Raw genomic sequence first — 18249 nt, 5'->3', positions numbered from 1 at the left:
AACTAATTAATGATACATTTCATTTGAGTATTACAGTATTGACAGAAATTCCTACATAGTACAGCTTAGACAATTTTTTTGGGCATAGGATGGTTAGAAGTGAAGCTGAGTGTTATAGTTTTTAAGTAAGAAAAAAGCAAGGATTATTATATAGGATTTCATAAAAACTTAAGAAAATTTGATACTAATGTAAAGTTTTATCTATATTTTATTTGAGTGATTCTTAACTATCTTAATTATAGTACAGGAAATATGTAATTGGGCCCCAGGTTAGATTGCACTGAAAAAGTGGGTTCTAATTGATACACTACATTTAATCAGAGTACTACAGTTTGACAGACATTCCTGTATAGTACTCCTTGCATTTACTTTAAACTTGTGCTTTTTCTTGGCATGGGAGGTTTAGAGTGTGTCCCATAGTAATTGGTAATACAACTACTAAGGACTAACTCTGTGATACCAAAAAACAAAAAACCAACAAAAAAAAAGCTGTGGAAGTAATAGCCATCATATTTCATTATATTGCCATTGCAAAAGTGAAAAGCCCTGTGCACTACCAACTGTTTTACCAGCAGTTATCACGTCTAATGCAGTGCCCCCTTCTGATGGATTGAAGCTAATTCTGCTCAAACAAAGCTTAGCAGGTAGTAACCCAGACACAATATCAGACTGTACATAGAGCTTGAAGGTAATGAGGCTGCAAATCTTTTGCAAATAACTAATACCTAATGCGCTGATGAGTTAAAAAACGAGAACAGATGAGGTGTCGCCTTCTCATCATAATAACTATGAGTGAATAATAATAAAGTGTGGAGGTATGGCTTTGTTTACTCTTATTTCCTGTTTATGTTGTGTCGAATTCACATTGTACTGCCTGATAGTAACATGCCATTTCAAATCAAATATGTATTTTACTGTAAGCCTTTGTAAACAGTACATACAGTGACTTTGTACTGTTTTGAACGATTGTATCGGAGATGTGGGTTTGTTCACTAGCTCACTGGTCAGTGGGACACTACTTCCACTCTTTTTTTTGATAATCTTATGTAATGGTAAAAAAAACAAAAAACATAATGAAATATGTACTTAATTAATTCTAAGCCTTTGTAAACAGTCTGTGTGAATGCTGTTCAGAAACAGTGACTTTGGCTGTTCTGAATGATTGTTTCTGGAGCTGGGCAACTCACTGGTTGGTGGGACATTTCCTGCTTCTCCTCTTTGTGTTGTTTTGTTTGAGAAATTATGTTATGTTTATTATGTTATGTCAGGTTTAGGTGTTTTAATCTAAGTCATCTTAACTTAAATTCATTTGACTAATAATGATAAACAAACATGAGGTAAGAAATAAAAAATTGCCATAGTATCTTATTTTGAAGGTGCACATGCCTTAACACTGTTCTGTTTCTGTGTCTGTTCCCATGGTGACTGGTTTGGAGGGGCCAGCTGAGCCCTGTGGTCCTGAGATCTGATGAAGCTGATGAGAAGAACCCTGTCTCCAGAAGATGAAGAACGACAGATGGAGCTGATCAGGAGTGATGTGATGAAGCTGATGAGAAGAACCCTGTTTCCCGATGATAACGAACAAGAGCTGGAGCTGATCAGAAGTGATGTGATGAAGCTGATGAGATGAATCTAAGTCATCTTAACTTAAATTCATTTGACTCTAATAATGATAAACAAACATGAGGTAAGAAATAAAAATTCCATAGTATCTTATTTTGAAGGTGCACATGCCTTAACACTGTTTCTGTTTCTGTGTCTGTTCCCATGGTGACTGGTTTGGAGGGGCCAGCTGAGCCCTGTGGTCCTGAGATCTGATGAAGCTGATGAGAAGAACCCGGTCTCCAGAAGATGAAGAACGACAGATGGAGCTGATCAGGAGTGATGTGATGAAGCTGACGAGAAGAACCCTGTCTCCAGAAGATGAAGAATGACAGATGGAGCTGATCAGGAGTGATGTGATGAAGCTGACGAGAAGAACCCTGTCTCCAGAAGATGAAGAACGACAGATGGAGCTGATTAGGAAGTGATGTGATGAAGCTGATGAGATGAATCTAAGTCATCTTAACTTAAATTCATTTGACTCTAATAATGATAAACAAACATGAGGTAAGAAATAAAAATTCCATAGTATCTTATTTTGAAGGTGCACATGCCTTAACACTGTTCTGTTTCTGTGTCTGTTCCCATGGTGACTGGTTTGGAGGGGCCAGCTGAGCCCTGTGGTCCTGAGATCTGATGAAGCTGATGAGAAGAACCCTGTCTCCAGAAGATGACGTACGACAGATGGAGATGATCAGAAGTGATATGATGAAGCTGATGAGAAGAACCCTGTCCCAGATGATGAAGAACGAGAGCTGGAGCTGATCAGAAGTGATGTGATGAAGCTGACAAGAAGAACCCTGTATCCAGACAGTCATTTGGGTCAGTATTGGCTGAACTATCAGAGCANCCCTCCTCTCTGCCGCTCGCTCTTTCTGCTGCTCACCCTCTCCCATGGGTCCTGCTCCAGACTTCATTCCCCTCGGAGGATGCAAGTGCGTCAGGGATGAAGACGAGGAAGAACCCAGCTCCAAGCGGCCGTGCCTCTCCTCCTCCAACCCGAGCCCTCTCCTCAGCAGCGAGTACAGAGACCTGCCCTGGCATCAGACCCCTGCTCTCCGCCGCTCGCTCTTCTGCTGCTCACCCTCTCCCTATGGGTGACGAAGGTCCTCCACCTCCTCTGGGACGTCTGGGGGCCGCAGGTTCCACTTCCATCCGCAGCTCCACCTGGACCATGACTCAGAGTCGGACGAGGACTGAACTCAGCCTCTGAGACTCAGAGCTTGACTCAATGCGGCGACTTCACCACCTTCAACCCCGCCCCACCACCCCATTGATTTCTTCACTAATTTCTTGATTGATTGATTTAAATAAGGAATAGATTGAAAGTTAAGGAATACTATGTAGGATTTCAAAAAACACAACATGATGATAAAAAATAACCTTTTCTCGTTGAGTTAACTGTAATTTCTATTCTCAATTTGAATCTGAGTACTGCAGTTTTTACAGAAATTCCTGCATAGTTACACCTTATACTTTCTGGGCATAGGAGGGTGTGAGGTGAGAGTGTGTTTTTATAGTATTGTAGTAGTAATAGCTTTGTGTTTGTGTGAAACAAAAAATACAAAAAAGAAAAGAATACTATGTAGGATTTCAACAAACAAATGACAACAACAACAATTAATAATAAATAATTACATTTAATTTTTTTTCACTGACAAAACTAATTAATGATACATTTCATTTGAGTATTACAGTATTGACAGAAATTCCTACATAGTACAGCTTAGACAATTTTTTTGGGCATAGGATGGTTAGAAGTGAAGCTGAGTGTTATAGTTTTTAAGTAAGAAAAAAGCAAGGATTATTATATAGGATTTCATAAAAACTTAAGAAAATTTGATACTAACGTAAAGTTTTATCTATATTTTATTTGAGTGATTCTTAACTATCTTAATTATAGTACAGGAAATATGTAATTGGGCCCCAGGTTAGATTGCACTGAAAAAGTGGGTTCTAATTGATACACTACATTTAATCAGAGTACTACAGTTTGACAGACATTCCTGTATAGTACTCCTTGCATTTACTTTAAACTTGTGCTTTTTCTTTGGCATGGGAGGTTTAGAGTGTGTCCCATAGTAATGGTAATACAACTACCAAGGACTAACTCTGTGATTACCAAAAAACAAAAAAAAAAACAAAAAAAAAGCTGTGGAAGTAATAGCCATCATATTTCATTATATTGCCATTGCAAAAGTGAAAAGCCCTGTGCACTACCAACTGTTTTACCAGCAGTTATCACGTCTAATGCAGTGCCCCCTTCTGATGGATTGAAGCTAATTCTGCTCAAACAAAGCTTAGCAGGTAGTAACCCAGACACAATATCAGACTGTACATAGAGCTTGAAGGTAATGAGGCTGCAAATCTTTTGCAAATAACTAATACCTAATGCGCTGATGAGTTAAAAAACGAGAACAGATGAGGTGTCGCCTTCTCATCATAATAACTATGAGTGAATAATAATAAAGTGTGGAGGTATGGCTTTGTTTACTCTTATTTCCTGTTTATGTTGTGTCGAATTCACATTGTACTGCCTGATAGTAACATGCCATTTCAAATCAAATATGTATTTTACTGTAAGCCCTTTGTAAACAGTACATACAGTGACTTTGTACTGTTTTGAACGATTGTATCGGAGATGTGGGTTTGTTCACTAGCTCACTGGTCAGTGGGACACTACTTCCACTCTTTTTTTGATAATCTTATGTAATGGTAAAAAAAAAACAAAAACATAATGAAATATGTACTTAATTAATTCTAAGCCTTTGTAAACAGTCTGTGTGAATGCTGTTCAGAAACAGTGACTTTGGCTGTTCTGAATGATTGTTTCTGGAGCTGGGCAACTCACTGGTTGGTGGGACATTTCCTGCTTCTCCTCTTTGTGTTGTTTTGTTTGAGAAATTATGTTATGTTTATTATGTTATGTCAGGTTTAGGTGTTTTAATCTAAGTCATCTTAACTTAAATTCATTTGACTAATAATGATAAACAAACATGAGGTAAGAAATAAAAATTCCATAGTATCTTATTTTGAAGGTGCACATGCCTTAACACTGTTCTGTTTCTGTGTCTGTTCCCATGGTGACTGGTTTGGAGGGGCCAGCTGAGCCCTGTGGTCCTGAGATCTGATGAAGCTGATGAGAAGAACCCTGTCTCCAGAAGATGAAGAACGACAGATGGAGCTGATCAGGAGTGATGTGATGAAGCTGATGAGAAGAACCCTGTTTCCCGATGATAACGAACAAGAGCTGGAGCTGATCAGAAGTGATGTGATGAAGCTGATGAGATGAATGTAAGTCATCTTAACTTAAATTCATTTGACTCTAATAATGATAAACAAACATGAGGTAAGAAATAAAAATTCCATAGTATCTTATTTTGAAGGTGCACATGCCTTAACACTGTTCTGTTTCTGTGTCTGTTCCCATGGTGACTGGTTTGGAGGGGCCAGTTGAACCCTGTGGTCCTGAGATCTGATGAAGCTGACGAAAAGAACCCGGTCTCCAGAAGATGAAGAATGACAGATGGAGCTGATCAGGAGTGATGTGATGAAGCTGACGAGAAGAACACTGTCTCCAGAAGATGAAGAATGACAGATGGAGCTGATTAGGAGTGATGTGATGAAGCTGATGAGATGAATCTAAGTCATCTTAACTTAAATTCATTTGACTCTAATAATGATAAACAAACATGAGGTAAGAAATAAAAATTCCATAGTATCTTATTTTGAAGGTGCACATGCCTTAACACTGTTCTGTTTCTGTGTCTGTTCCCATGGTGACTGGTTTGGAGGGGCCAGCTGAGCCCTGTGGTCCTGAGGTCTGATGAAGCTGATGAGAAGAACCCTGTCTCCAGAAGATGACGAACGACAGATGGAGATGATCAGAAGTGATATGATGAAGCTGATGAGAAGAACCCTGTCCCAGATGATGAAGAACGAGAGCTGGAGCTGATCAGAAGTGATGTGATGAAGCTGACAAGAAGAACCCTGTATCCAGACAGTCATTTGGGTCAGTATTGGCTGAACTATCAGAGCACAACGCACAGCCAAGTGCAAAATTTACAGAGCAGCACAGTCTGAGCCCCAACAACACAACACAACACACTGCTCACAACCAGCGCCAACAACGTCAGCAAAACTACAAGAGGCTACGGTCCCAACATGAACACATCAGCGCTGCTCCTACAGTACATGGCAGAACGCCGACTAGCCAGCCAATAACTTCATCAGCCAGCCATTATTCTCAAAACAAATGGCTTTGGGGTCTAATCAGAACTGATGTGACGATGCTGACCAAAAGAACTATGTCTTCAGCAGATGAAGGACAAGAGCAGATCAGAAGTGATTGAATGATGAAGCTGACTGACGAATAGAACCATGACTCCAGAAGATGAAGAACAAGATGGAGCTGATCAGAAAAGCATCCTCAAGGAGCGTCCGGAAATCTGTCAATAAATGGAAGGATGATTTGGAATTCTTTTTTTTTTTTTTTTCAGAATTATACAAAGTAAATACTTAGTGCAGTTAGTGCATTATATAACTTTTTGGGTACACTTATTAATATTTAACTACCTACTAATTAGCATAGTTGTAGATGGTTAATTTGCCATTATTAGTATTTATTCAGCCCTTATTAATGTCTAATTCCCCATAAGCTTATTCTGCTATTAGTGAGACATTTACAAACACTTTCCTATTAATACATTCCTTATTACTGCTTAGTAGGATAATACTAAGCCATTTTTGTCCATGAATAATGATTCTAATAATCTTTTGGTAATAACCATGTTGTTAAGGACTAGTAGCACAAGAAATGTAGTTTTTACTTATTTGCACCTAATAAATTCAGCTTACTCATATGTAATAAAACACTCTTCATTAGGTGTTACTAGAGTCCAACTAACCATGAATTAAGTCATTAATCTCTGAATATCTTCCCCATTCTAAAGTGATGTTTTTATTGTAGATAATAAATTATTAGTTTGATACAAGTTGAAATGATTATAGTCCCTTTTCTCAAGTGGTCTCTTCCCACTGAATTCATGTATTGTGACATGCATATTAATAGTTCATACATGAATAGGTAGTTATAAATAAAATAAATATGAACAATTACATTGTTGTCAAGTATATTCTTGTCTAGGTCACCTTTACCTGTATCAAAATATATTATAATATGCTTATTTGGAATATATTTATTTGCTGTGAATAAAATAAATGCTTTAACTAAAATTAATTATACTTTAATAAAAGCATAAACATGCAATGTAGCACTCAGTGTATCCTGAACAGTTTTAAACATTGTACACTTTGCAGTACAATCAAACTTACATAACTGCTTTAACGAGCTTCAATATTCTGATTCTCTTTAATCAGTATGTTTAAGGCATATTGTCAAATGACATTCTTTACAAAAAAAACAGAACAAAAAACTTTTGTACAGAAACTCACCTATTCTGTTAACAGGCACTTGTAATGAGCTTAAAATTTAATCAGCAAAGGAAGTAGCTTTCCTTTTGACTTAAAGTCTTCAGTCTTGGCTTTTTCTTCTTGTGTCATATTGGACGCACACCTTTTGGCCAATGAGAACAAGGTCTCATTTGCATTGTCAAATTTAAGGCTATTAAAAGTCTCTGGGTTGCCAATGCTAAGTTCTGCGATAGGCGCAGTCATTTTGATGGTGCCCCGATCAACTTGGCTCAGTCGGAAAGCCTCTGTCATCGTGTGGACCCTTTTGAAGATCTTCAGGACCCTCTGATAGCTTTTTATTGCCTCATCTGGCCCCTTCATTGGGAAGAAACAAAACAGATGTTAAAATACTGAAGACACTTTGATTGCTGACTTAATTCAACTAAAATTATATACACAGTGGCTTCTAGAGCCCGACCGATATATCGGCTGGCCAATATGGGCACCTGGAGACATATCGGCTATCGGCCGATATGCTTGCTGATATGGGCCGATATTTCACGTGGGCATGTTATACCTCGTTATAAAGCTTAGACTCTCTACATTATGTTCATTTAATCCAATTTATAGACAGATAAATGTCCTAATATGTGGCTCCACATCAGTATTTATCTATGGTGTAATTTGTCTGTGTCCGTACTGTCCCTGAACACACCCCCAGAGTGACGTCACTTCACTCACGTGCTATTGTTTACACCCGCAGCCGTGGGCAACACTGAGATTATTTTCTTTTTTATGGACAATCGGTTTGAGTCTGGATTAAAAGGACATTTATTAGTGCAGACTTGTGATGTGAGGAGGAGCCTGTATGAGCGGTGAGTGTTTCAAATACATCGACTTTGAAGCTAGTTTAGGTTATCTGTTAGCGATTAGCTGCTGTAGCTCCCGCACATAAACAGGCTGTTTCCTATTGGCCTATTGTAAAGTGACTATATTGTCCGTACATTTGTTACTGGACCAGCATTGATATGTAAATGAGCTGTGAATAGACGTGTGAATGATCCACATTTATGCATATAATTAATACCGCGGTGCGCACGTTTTTACGGCTAAAGGCTAATAGCGGTAGTTTATTTACTAGCTAGGAGTTATGGGTCGGTCGCGATCGAAGCGGCTCTTAGAGCGAACAACGGGAGCATGCTTCTTATTGGGAGCCGTGTTTTCTCTTTTTCTCTTCATGCCGCATGTAGACCCGTAGTTTGACAGCAGCAGCGGCTGAAAACGAAACTTTCAGAAATATGCGTGTGCATAGGATTTAAAAAAAAAAAGGGCACATTTGGCTGCAGTTCAGCATAAAATGAATAAAGCAGGACTAATCTTGGGCTTGAGAGAGAGATAGAGACCGAGTCCCGACACTCAGTCCTGGTTCAGTTCTGGTTTAGTCCTGTTTTACACATGGTTTAAATCTGTTTTAGTCCTGGTTTAGTCCTTTTTCAGTCCTGGTTCAGTTCTGGTTTAGTCCTGCTCAAGAGTCGCTTGGGAGCCGAAAGAGCCAGCTGCTTTAGTGAGCCGAGCCAAAAGAGCCGGTTCTCCAAAAAAAAAACAAAAAAAAAAAAAAACTGGAATGCCCATCACTAATAGCTAGAAAAAGATGCAAAAATGCCATTAGGCCAATCTACTGTATGTAAATATGATGTAAAGAGTCAGAATAACAATAAATGTTGCCTAAATAAACCCAATTTAGAATCCACTAGAGCCAAACCTAAGTTTTTTAAACAATTCAAGATTTACAGTGAATTTTTACATCACTAAATATATCGGCGATTATATCGGCTATCGGCAGCTCCAACTCCCATTATATCAGTTTCATATCGGCCACAACAAAATCCATATCGGTCGGGCTCTAATACATACTTACACATTTAACCTGAGAATAAAAAACACTACAACAAATTTCGTTTTGAATCTCATATAATTGTTTATTTCGAAGTCTTTGTCTGTCTTGAACATACACGCCCAGAGCACAGGAACATTACAGAGGTCTGTTAAACACCACAGATCAGACAGTTTCAAGGAGGGACACTGCACCTTTGAGCGTAAACCCTCTTCCTCCTTATCCTCCTCATCCTCCTCTTCCTCCTCATCCTCCTCCTCCTCATATACAAACCATAGTCTTTATATGGGCACAATGAAAATTCACAATACACCGTGTTAAGGGAACATTCAACCATTTTCTCAGTCACCCTCTTCTCCATCACCACCACAACCACAAAACATTAGTCCATGCATACATAGGTTTAGTGTACTGTTGTATATATGGTAAAAAATATATAGCCTTTAGAATAAATACTTCATATAATCATTTTAGAGCAAGACAATACTCATTATAATTTCACAATACGATATGTACAAGTATTTGGCTGCATTTACAACAGTTAGGAGAATATCTTTAACCCGAATGTGAAACAGACTGGATTTCAGGTCTTTGGTCGCGATCCAAAATCTTAAAGGCACACTGTGTAACTTTTCTGGCAGAGGTAGTCTTCCATTGGATCGTCTCCATGGAGATGTTATTGCTTTACCTAGAATGTTCCATAGCGTTAAACATATCATTTATTCAACTGCAGGTGTTTTTCGATCGTAAAAAAACATGCGTTCCTGCTGTGAGTGGGGTTGCCTTTTCACAGACCTGACCTGTAACTTTGCTTATGGTTGCGTCACCTGCTTGTCTCCATGGAAGTAGATTATAGTAGGAGTTTAATGCCAGGCTGTGGAATATTCAAAGCAAAGAAATAACATCTCCATGGAGACAAACAAGCGGGGGGACCTTTCACCAGAGAAGTTACACAGTGCAGCTTTAAACCTCCGGGTCACACTGGATTAAACATATGTAGGTGTTTATTAAAAGATTTTATTTTACAGGCACGGAAGACCATCACACCCCAGCACACATTGAAACATCGTATAGCGTCTGAAAGCTGAGCAAACTACTAACTGTTGTCCGTTATGCCGGGCGTACACTGTGCGATATTTTTGATCGTCATCTTCAGCTCAAACTGTACGACCGAATCACAGGGTTTAAAAGTTCACAGCTCGTGGAACTATTTCAACAGAGCGAAACCCTCACGAGAGGCGACTGGATTTCAGTTTTGATATTCTATTCTCAATCGGGAGCTGGTCATGAGGTATTAATCGGTTCTCATATGTATACCCCATGTTTACTACACGAAGCACGACACACGATTAAGCCAAAACTCAAAAATCGCACAGTGTACTCCCAGCTTTAGTCGTGTGCAGACAGCAGTGGTGGAAGAAGTACTCAATTTTGTAAAAGTACAGATACCGGAGCAAAAAAAAATGTTAAAAGTAAAAATAAGAGTCTGCTTAAGTAAAAAATATTAAAGTACCCATTTAAAAATGCACTTAAAGAGTAAAAAGTAAAAGTATTTCTTGCAGAGTTTGAGATCTATAGTAACGCTTCAAAAGTAGTGATTTCTTTTTCCTAGCTGGTTTTATTTGTACATTTTTGTTCTCAAGTCTCAAACTATAATAATAACTCTTTTACTCTTCAGTCTTGTGAAAAAAAAATATATATATAGTGGAATAGAGATACCTGTTTTCAAATGTAGTGAAGTAAAAGTCAAAGTATCCAGGTTAAAATGTACTTCAGTTAAGTACAGATACCAAATTTTTTTTTTATTAAAAGTGCACTGTGTAACTTTTCTGGTGGAGGGTCTGTCAAATGCATTTCATGGAGATGTTATTGCTTTGTCTGGAATTTCTCTATCTTCACGGAGACCAAACCAGACCAAGATACGGCTCAGATCTGTGGAGAGGCGACGCCGCTCACAGTCAGAATTCACAGTTTTTCTATGTATTTTTGAGATATAAAACCACTATAACTGAATAAATGTAAGGTGAAGCTGATTTATGTCATACTGTGGAACATTTCAGACAGAGCAATGACATATCCATAGAAACAAGAAGATGACGGACCCCCAACCAAAAAGTTACATAGTGCACCTTTGAGTTCAGTACTTGTACTTGGTTACGTTCCACCACTGACAGACAGCCAGAGGATTTTCAAACATGTGCAGCTGTTCTGAGACTTTCCAGCTGTAGTGTATGGCCCCATTGACTTTATATAGAAGAATTATGTGTCGTGAACATTTCCGTTGAAGTGCAGTCGTTCATATACATGTGTTAATATTAGCACCATATTAATAAATGAGCAGAGAGGAGAGAGGCTGCCGCAGAGCCACTCTTCCACTCACATCTGCACTATGTCTAAAAATAAAACCAGGTGGCTCTGATACAGCTGTGTCACAAACTGTTGAGGGGAGAATACGGCCCATTTCCAACCTCATTTCTTGTTGTATTTTGTTACTAAGGTCATAGAGATGATTTAAAAGCGCACCACGTAACTTTTCTATTGTCTGTTGGAGTGTCTATAAGCTCGTTTCCGTGGAGATGTTTTGCTCCACAGCGTCAGTACGGCCTTAAGTGTAATCATCTCATATCTGTTTACACTACCAGGCCAAGTTAGAGGTCAGATCTGTGGAGAGGCGAGTCTGCTCACAGTAACAATTGTATTTTTGAGCAATAAAAACACCTCTGATTGAACACTTGCCATACTTCTAAGGCAAACCAATAACATCTAATTGGAGACAAGTAGGAAAGTTAAATCTGTGTATCATTTGTTCAATTGTTTTTCAAAATAAAACTGAAAATAAGAAAACAAAAAGAAAAAAAATGCTGTTTTCTTCATTATTTGTCTCCAAAACCAAAAAAAAAAAAAAAAAAGGATAACGATTAGTTTTTTCAGTTTTCATTTTTTGTTTAAATGACTAATGGAAGACATGGATAACGACTGTTTCCCAGTTCTGTGACTGAAACTATGACTTTTGTGCCGCATACGGACTAAAATAGGACTAAAACCAGGTCTAGATCGGTCTTAGTCCTGGTCTCAGTCCCAGTCTGAGTCCTGGTCTCAGTCCTGGTCTCAGTCCTAAACCAGGACTAAACCAGAATTGAACCAGGACTAAACCAAGACTGAACCAGGAGTGTCGGAATGGGCCCAAAGGTGCGCCCGCGTAGACTGTGGGGAGATCAGACCGAACCGGGACTGAAACCAGGACTGAGACCAGGACTGAGGCTGGTTTAGACCTGGTTTACTGGTTCAAGACTGGCTTAGACCTGGTTTAATCCTGTTTTAGTATGGGTGTAGACCTGGTTTAGTCTTGTTTTAGTTTTAGTTCTGTTTCAGTCCAGCATGGTTTAAGTCAGGAAACGGCCGTTATCTGTTTTTTCCATTATTAACTTAAACACAAAATAAAAAACTGAAAAAACAAATCATTATCGTTTTGTTTTTTTTTTTTTTTTTATTTTGGTTTTGGACACAAATAATGAAGTAAATAGTTGTTTTTTTCATTTTCTTATTTTTGGTTTTATTTTGAAAAACGAATGAATTGGATTAAGTTACATAGTGCACCTTTAACGAGACTTTTCTGTTAATCTTGAAGTAGCTTAAAGCTGACATTTTGTGGTGTTTAATTTGACACATCCAGCACCATACACTGTACTGCAGACGTTTTTAGCGACTTTAATCTAACTGTCAGTGAATCAGTTTTTGGTCTTCATACAGTGAAAATTATATTATTATGAACGAGTGAAGCAGTTCAATTAGTCATCCAGTCCAATAACAGGATCATGTTAAATATACAGACCAAAGCAGATTTCAGAAAAACTTAGAGGCACTATGTAAGATTTTAGGTGGAAGGTCCTAAACTCTCTTGTTGTTTCACCTGGAATGTTCCACAACACGGCATAAATCTTATCTATCTCCATGGCGACAAGCAAGTGACTGCGCTAAACCAAATATTTTCTGAAATGCCTGTTGAATAACGAAAGAATGGACGGGTTTAATGCCATGTTGTGAAACTTTTCAGGTAAAGCAGTAATATTTTCAGACGCCAACAGGTGATGGTGATGGACCCTCTACTAGAAAAAATACGTAGTGTACCTTTAACAATAAAACAAAAATAGACAAAGTACATTTTTATATTAAGCATATTCTCCTGATGTTTTGACACAATGTTTTATTCTATATTAACTGGACATTTTTTATAACATATGTGGCAGTTAATAACTAGCGTTGCCCTTATTATTTATTCTGATATTCTGTCAAACTTGGCTTTCAAAACCCCACTGGTTCTTTTCCTTGTTTGTGACACTTCAGGTTGCAGTGTAAACATGTTTCTGTACTTTGAATTATTTGTAGTAAACAGGAAATCAGACCCAAGTCCCAAAACTCCATTATCGCTGTGTATTTGCTGTAGGCATGTGAGGCATCAGATTAAGGCTTAAAAAAAGTGAAAACACAACTCAACCTGCCCAGATCACAACTGACAAGGTAGTATTCGATTCATATTGCTTATTCTTACACAATCACATCATTGCTTTCAGTTTACCACCCTGACAGTTTAATATAATATTACCTCAAGACAAAAGTAGAATAGACTATATAGGTGGTGTTCGTGTTATAGAATATGATAATGTTGTCAATTCAGATGGAGGGCGGGGGTCTGTATAACGATTCACGCTTTTTATAATTATTTGTCGACTTTGTTGACACTTGCCATATTAATATTATGTTGTAAAGTCATTTCATGCAAGTTTATGGACTCAATTCCTAAAAAAAAAACAGATAAGTTTATGGATCTTGTGAGCTTTAAGCCATGTTATAATATTGTTACTTCCTCAAAAACATACCTGGAGTTGTGTTTTGTTTCATTCACACATATTTGAGTAATCCTTTATCCACCTTGTGATGTCATGTAGTGGAAGATTTCAAGTTAACAGCTTCTTTTACCTTTCATTCAGTAGAAATAAGCAATTCCAGGGCTGAAATGATCCAGATGATTCTAGTGAAGGCATATGGAGTTTAAAAGCACAGTGGAGCACTTCCTATATTACCACATGACAATGCAAGGTGGAACAGAGTGGTTTCTGTTTGAGAGAAGCGTTTGTGTGTGAAAGAAACAAACCACAACTCCAGGTATGTTTGTAAATAGAGTTTAAGTTTGCATATTCCTTTAAGAAACCTGCCTCTCCTATAGAGTTATATATGGGCCCCTGCCCTCCATCTGAAATTATGAAATCATCAAATACTAAAATGTGAACACAACCTATTGAAATATGTATAGACATCTGATAGTGATTTAATGCATTTTTTAGACAAAATATCTTCTCATGTCTCTGTGTTAGTCTCATGCCTTAGTAGTTCATCTTGCTACATTATATTGGAATGTTTCACAGGCAGCCTGACATTCTTTGTGCATTTGTAGCAGTTGCATACATGATTGGGTTCAACAAGCAGGCGACAAGACAGTACAAGGGGATCTGGGGTCTCATTTATAAACCTGAATGTGAAAATTCTACTAAAAGTGTTCATATAGGGACACAAATTTCCACGAATGTCCTCAAATTTGCTCAAAGTTTTCAAACTGGACCGCTAGTTTTCGTGTTAAATCCGCAGTGCAACTTTTCAGGTTCTGTCACCATGGAGATGTTGTTGTTTAGCCTGGATCTAGTTCCATGCCAGTTTACAGGTCCAGATTGTGGAGAGGTGAGCTGCTTATAGTAGACTGTTTATTTTTCAAGGTATTATTTTATTGTAAAAAACACCTGTAAGTAAATAATATGCTAAGAACCCTTAAATAATATTTTTATAGATCACTAATTTAATGCGGAAAATCATGTACGTAACTTTTTGCTTTATAAATGAGACCCGTGAATTGGATTTGATGGGAACTGGAGTGATCATGAGGCCAGACAGTATTAGAACATACTGTGTCAGTACTACAGTGTGGCCAGCAGGGGGAGTAACCAGGGATTTGCATGCAGCACCCTCCATTCGCCATACATACGTTATATCAGTCTTCAGAAGACTCTACTGCCTTCACAAGACCAGTTTGTTTGTGCTATTGTTGTGTATAAAAATCATTCTTTGTTTAAACTTTACACCTCCATCTTATTTATTTAGTTATGTGTTTATTTTTTTATGTATTATAAGATGACAGTCGTGCTCTGCAAAGCCAAAGAGAAAATTATTTTAATTGTTTTAACGGTCTGTACCTGATTTTTGTTAGATCTAGTTCTAGTTTACAACTTTTCCTTCATTCAGCAGTGTAAAAATCAGACATTCCTGAACAAAGTGAGAGTGAGTGATAGTGCCTATACATTTGAAAACACCATAATAAAACCATAAAAAAGCAGATGTCAAGTGGAACCAACTATATTCTTCTATCCAAGCAGTAGTTTGTCTGTCTCAGTTTACTTCAGAGTCAGAAAACATATCTTCACTCTTGTGCAAAATCAGGTACAGACCCTTTCATTTCCCCAAAAGTTTTTCTTATCATAGGGTGAACTGTGTATTGGCAGAGTGGTTAGCATTACTATCTCTGTAACAGGGTTGTGGGTTAGACACTGGGTCTGACGAGTTTGTATGTCCTAGTACAGGGGTCATCAGACTTTCTTCTCTGGGGGCCACATTATCGCTCCTGACTGTGATGGGGGCCGGGGTCGGGTCAGCTGGATAACAGAATTGTATGACCCTGATGACGCAGATTATATTCTTTGAAAAGCACCACACTTTCTTTATATATCAGACAAACTGCACGGCCCATACACTGAACAAAAAAATAATTGGCAGTCCACTGTTCTTTGAAAACTCGGCACTCTCTGTCAACTTTTCATACTTATACATGAGCCATTTTGTTGTTCTTAACTGCACTACAGAACTCTGCGTGTGCGTTGACTGTTACTGTTTGATTTTGCGCTTGTCAGATGACAAAATTTCTGCAGCAAATGTAAATATGTCATAATTATCTAAATATAAAATATAAATACTTCATATAAATATCATTTTTTAATTGAAAAAAATCAACAAAATACAAGATGCAGACACGTTATTATTTGCCAAAAGTAATAAAGGGCTTGTTAATAGGCCATGACATCTTTTGAGGATTGCCTCATAGGGCCAGTTCAAGTGGTGGGGGGCCGGTCAAAGCGGTGTGGCGGGCCGGAGTTGGCCCACGGGCCTTAGTTTGATGACCCCTGTCCTAGTACATAGTGTCCATGTAATCCCTCAGTGGTCCAGGAAGGATCCATAGCACAAGAGAATTTCAATTCTTTCAACTGGACAAAAGTTTTTTCATAGTATATAGTGACAAGTTTTCTGTCTTTTCCCAAAGCTTTAAACTTTAAGAAATGATACTGTACTGAGGCAATGCAGAGCAGAGACTTGTATATTTAACAATGGATTAAACTGGATATAGTGTAGATTTCATTTCATTAAAACATATGGCCAGAAATAATATACTCTGCTCTCTATTTTCTCATTGATATATAGTGCCTTGTTGACTCATATGATAGGACTATCTGATATTATTATTATTATTTACACAAACACAATACAAAAGTGCAGTAAAATACATTTTTGTGTTTGTATATGGTTAATCTGAACAAAACTCTAAATATACTACTTTATGATGGCTTATGTTCAATACAAAAAGAGTGATGTTGAATTTGTTAAAGAAAAATAGAAATCATATTATATTTCATTTTCAAAAGGTAGATCATGTGCTTGGTTTGAAGAGCTTGATGAAAAAGCAGCAGTTTCATTTTAAATTTCTTCCGTTGTTTCTGCTCCACCAGAGATGGCGCTATAGATCCAAAAGCCCCATTCATTGCAGCATATCTGTTCAATAGCATGTTGTATGGAAGAAAGAAATTATTGTTACATAAGTTGAGTCTTTCCATCCCCAGTATACTTATCCATTGTACACTGTTGACCCTCTCCTGTATTGATTGGCTGAGTACTTTTCGGTGCATTGTCCTGGTTTAGAGCAGGTCCGGAGTTGACTTTTCATAGGATTTCAAAAGGTCAACTATATCTTGATGGGAGGCTCCTTCAGCTACTGCCAGGGCTGTCTGTCCATTCTGTCAAGGCAAAGAGAAAGAAAGACTACATTATTATAAGTCCAATTCAAATAGGCGTTGTAGTGACTGTTGAGCTCCTGATGGTGGCAGTGTTGTGTTGGATTAGGAATGGCGGCTGCTGCATCTGCATTACCCTAACACTGTGATCGATTTAGATACATGATTTAGAGCCTATAACTTTTCGTGAAGTATGTGGGAAAAGTAACAAATGAACAAGTTTAGGGGTAAATGCTATTTCCATCAGGATTTAAGTTCTTATACTGAGAATTTTGCAAGCATGTTCACAACCCCCTAAAAATGAATGAAAATTGTAATCTGGTTGATCAAATAATGTATCTTTATCTAAAAACTTTAATGAACTCCATTTAGTAAAATCATGCATAATTTAAAGGTTCCACTGAGTGACTTTTCTGGTCTGTCACTTGCTTGTCTCCATGGAGATGTTATTGCTTTACCTAGAATATTACCCAGTATAGCATTAAACCTTTATCCATAATTTATTTCATTATGAGCCTTTTAATTGAAAAAATACCATAGAAACCACCACACAAGCAGGTGGCGGACCCTCTACCAGAAAAGTTGCATCTTTAAAGATGCACATTACAGTATAACTGTTCTATTTGAGGTTACGCTGTCTGCTTGTCTCCATGACGATGTAATTGATTTGCTAGAAATGCAACTTACATATATTCCATTAAAAATCTTTTTTTATTATAAACAAACATTTTTTGGGGTTGCCTCTCCACAAATCTGGTCTGTAACTTGGCCTAGTGTCACCTGCTTGTACCCATGGAGATAAACAGGTTTAATGCCATACTCTGGAAGATTTATGGCAAACAATTACATCACCATGGAGACAAGCAGGTGGTAGACCCTTCACGAGAAAAGTGACATAGAGCACCTTTAATTCACTGCACACAAAATTTGCAAGCGTTCGAAAATCTTGAAGTTTTCATCTCTGATGAACATGACTGGAAAAACTGAAATATAGCACAATTTCTGGTGCTGCTCTTAAAATCAATATATGTTGTGCGAAATCTCCAGCTTCAAACTAAATAGAATGTGAAGAGTGTGTGTGTCTCTGATCACTGCCAGAAGTCAACTTATTTCTCTGCTATCTGTAGTATGGTTTTTCAGATCTGGTACAGGCTTATGAGCAGAGTTCAGTGTAAAAGTCTTGACCCTTCAACTTATGTTCCCTCTGAATGAAAAGAACTTCTACTACATGTTTAC

The 18249-nt window shown here is 37.8% G+C and overlaps 1 protein-coding gene across 3 annotated transcripts in view; it reads right to left on the bottom strand.

The window, feature by feature from the left end:
• Window positions 1-9006: 9006 nt before the first annotated feature.
• Window positions 9007-18249, bottom strand: part of kank4 (KN motif and ankyrin repeat domains 4) — a 162518-nt gene continuing 153275 nt past the window's right edge. For all 3 annotated transcript variants that reach the window (XM_055164838.1, XM_055164837.1, XM_055164839.1), the window contains one exon: window positions 9007-17016. In XM_055164838.1, the coding sequence (XP_055020813.1) occupies window positions 16918-17016 (99 nt within the window). In that variant the 3' untranslated portion in view covers window positions 9007-16917. The remainder of the gene's footprint in view (window positions 17017-18249) is intronic.

The sequence above is a fragment of the Boleophthalmus pectinirostris genome, unplaced genomic scaffold, assembly GCF_026225935.1.
Source record: "Boleophthalmus pectinirostris isolate CB_2022bp ecotype Guang Dong unplaced genomic scaffold, ASM2622593v1 HiC_scaffold_7, whole genome shotgun sequence".
In the NCBI taxonomy this organism is placed as follows: domain Eukaryota; kingdom Metazoa; phylum Chordata; class Actinopteri; order Gobiiformes; family Gobiidae; genus Boleophthalmus; species Boleophthalmus pectinirostris.
The sequence above is the reverse complement of the archived record's forward strand: the minus strand, read 5'-3'. Positions and strand labels throughout refer to the sequence as shown.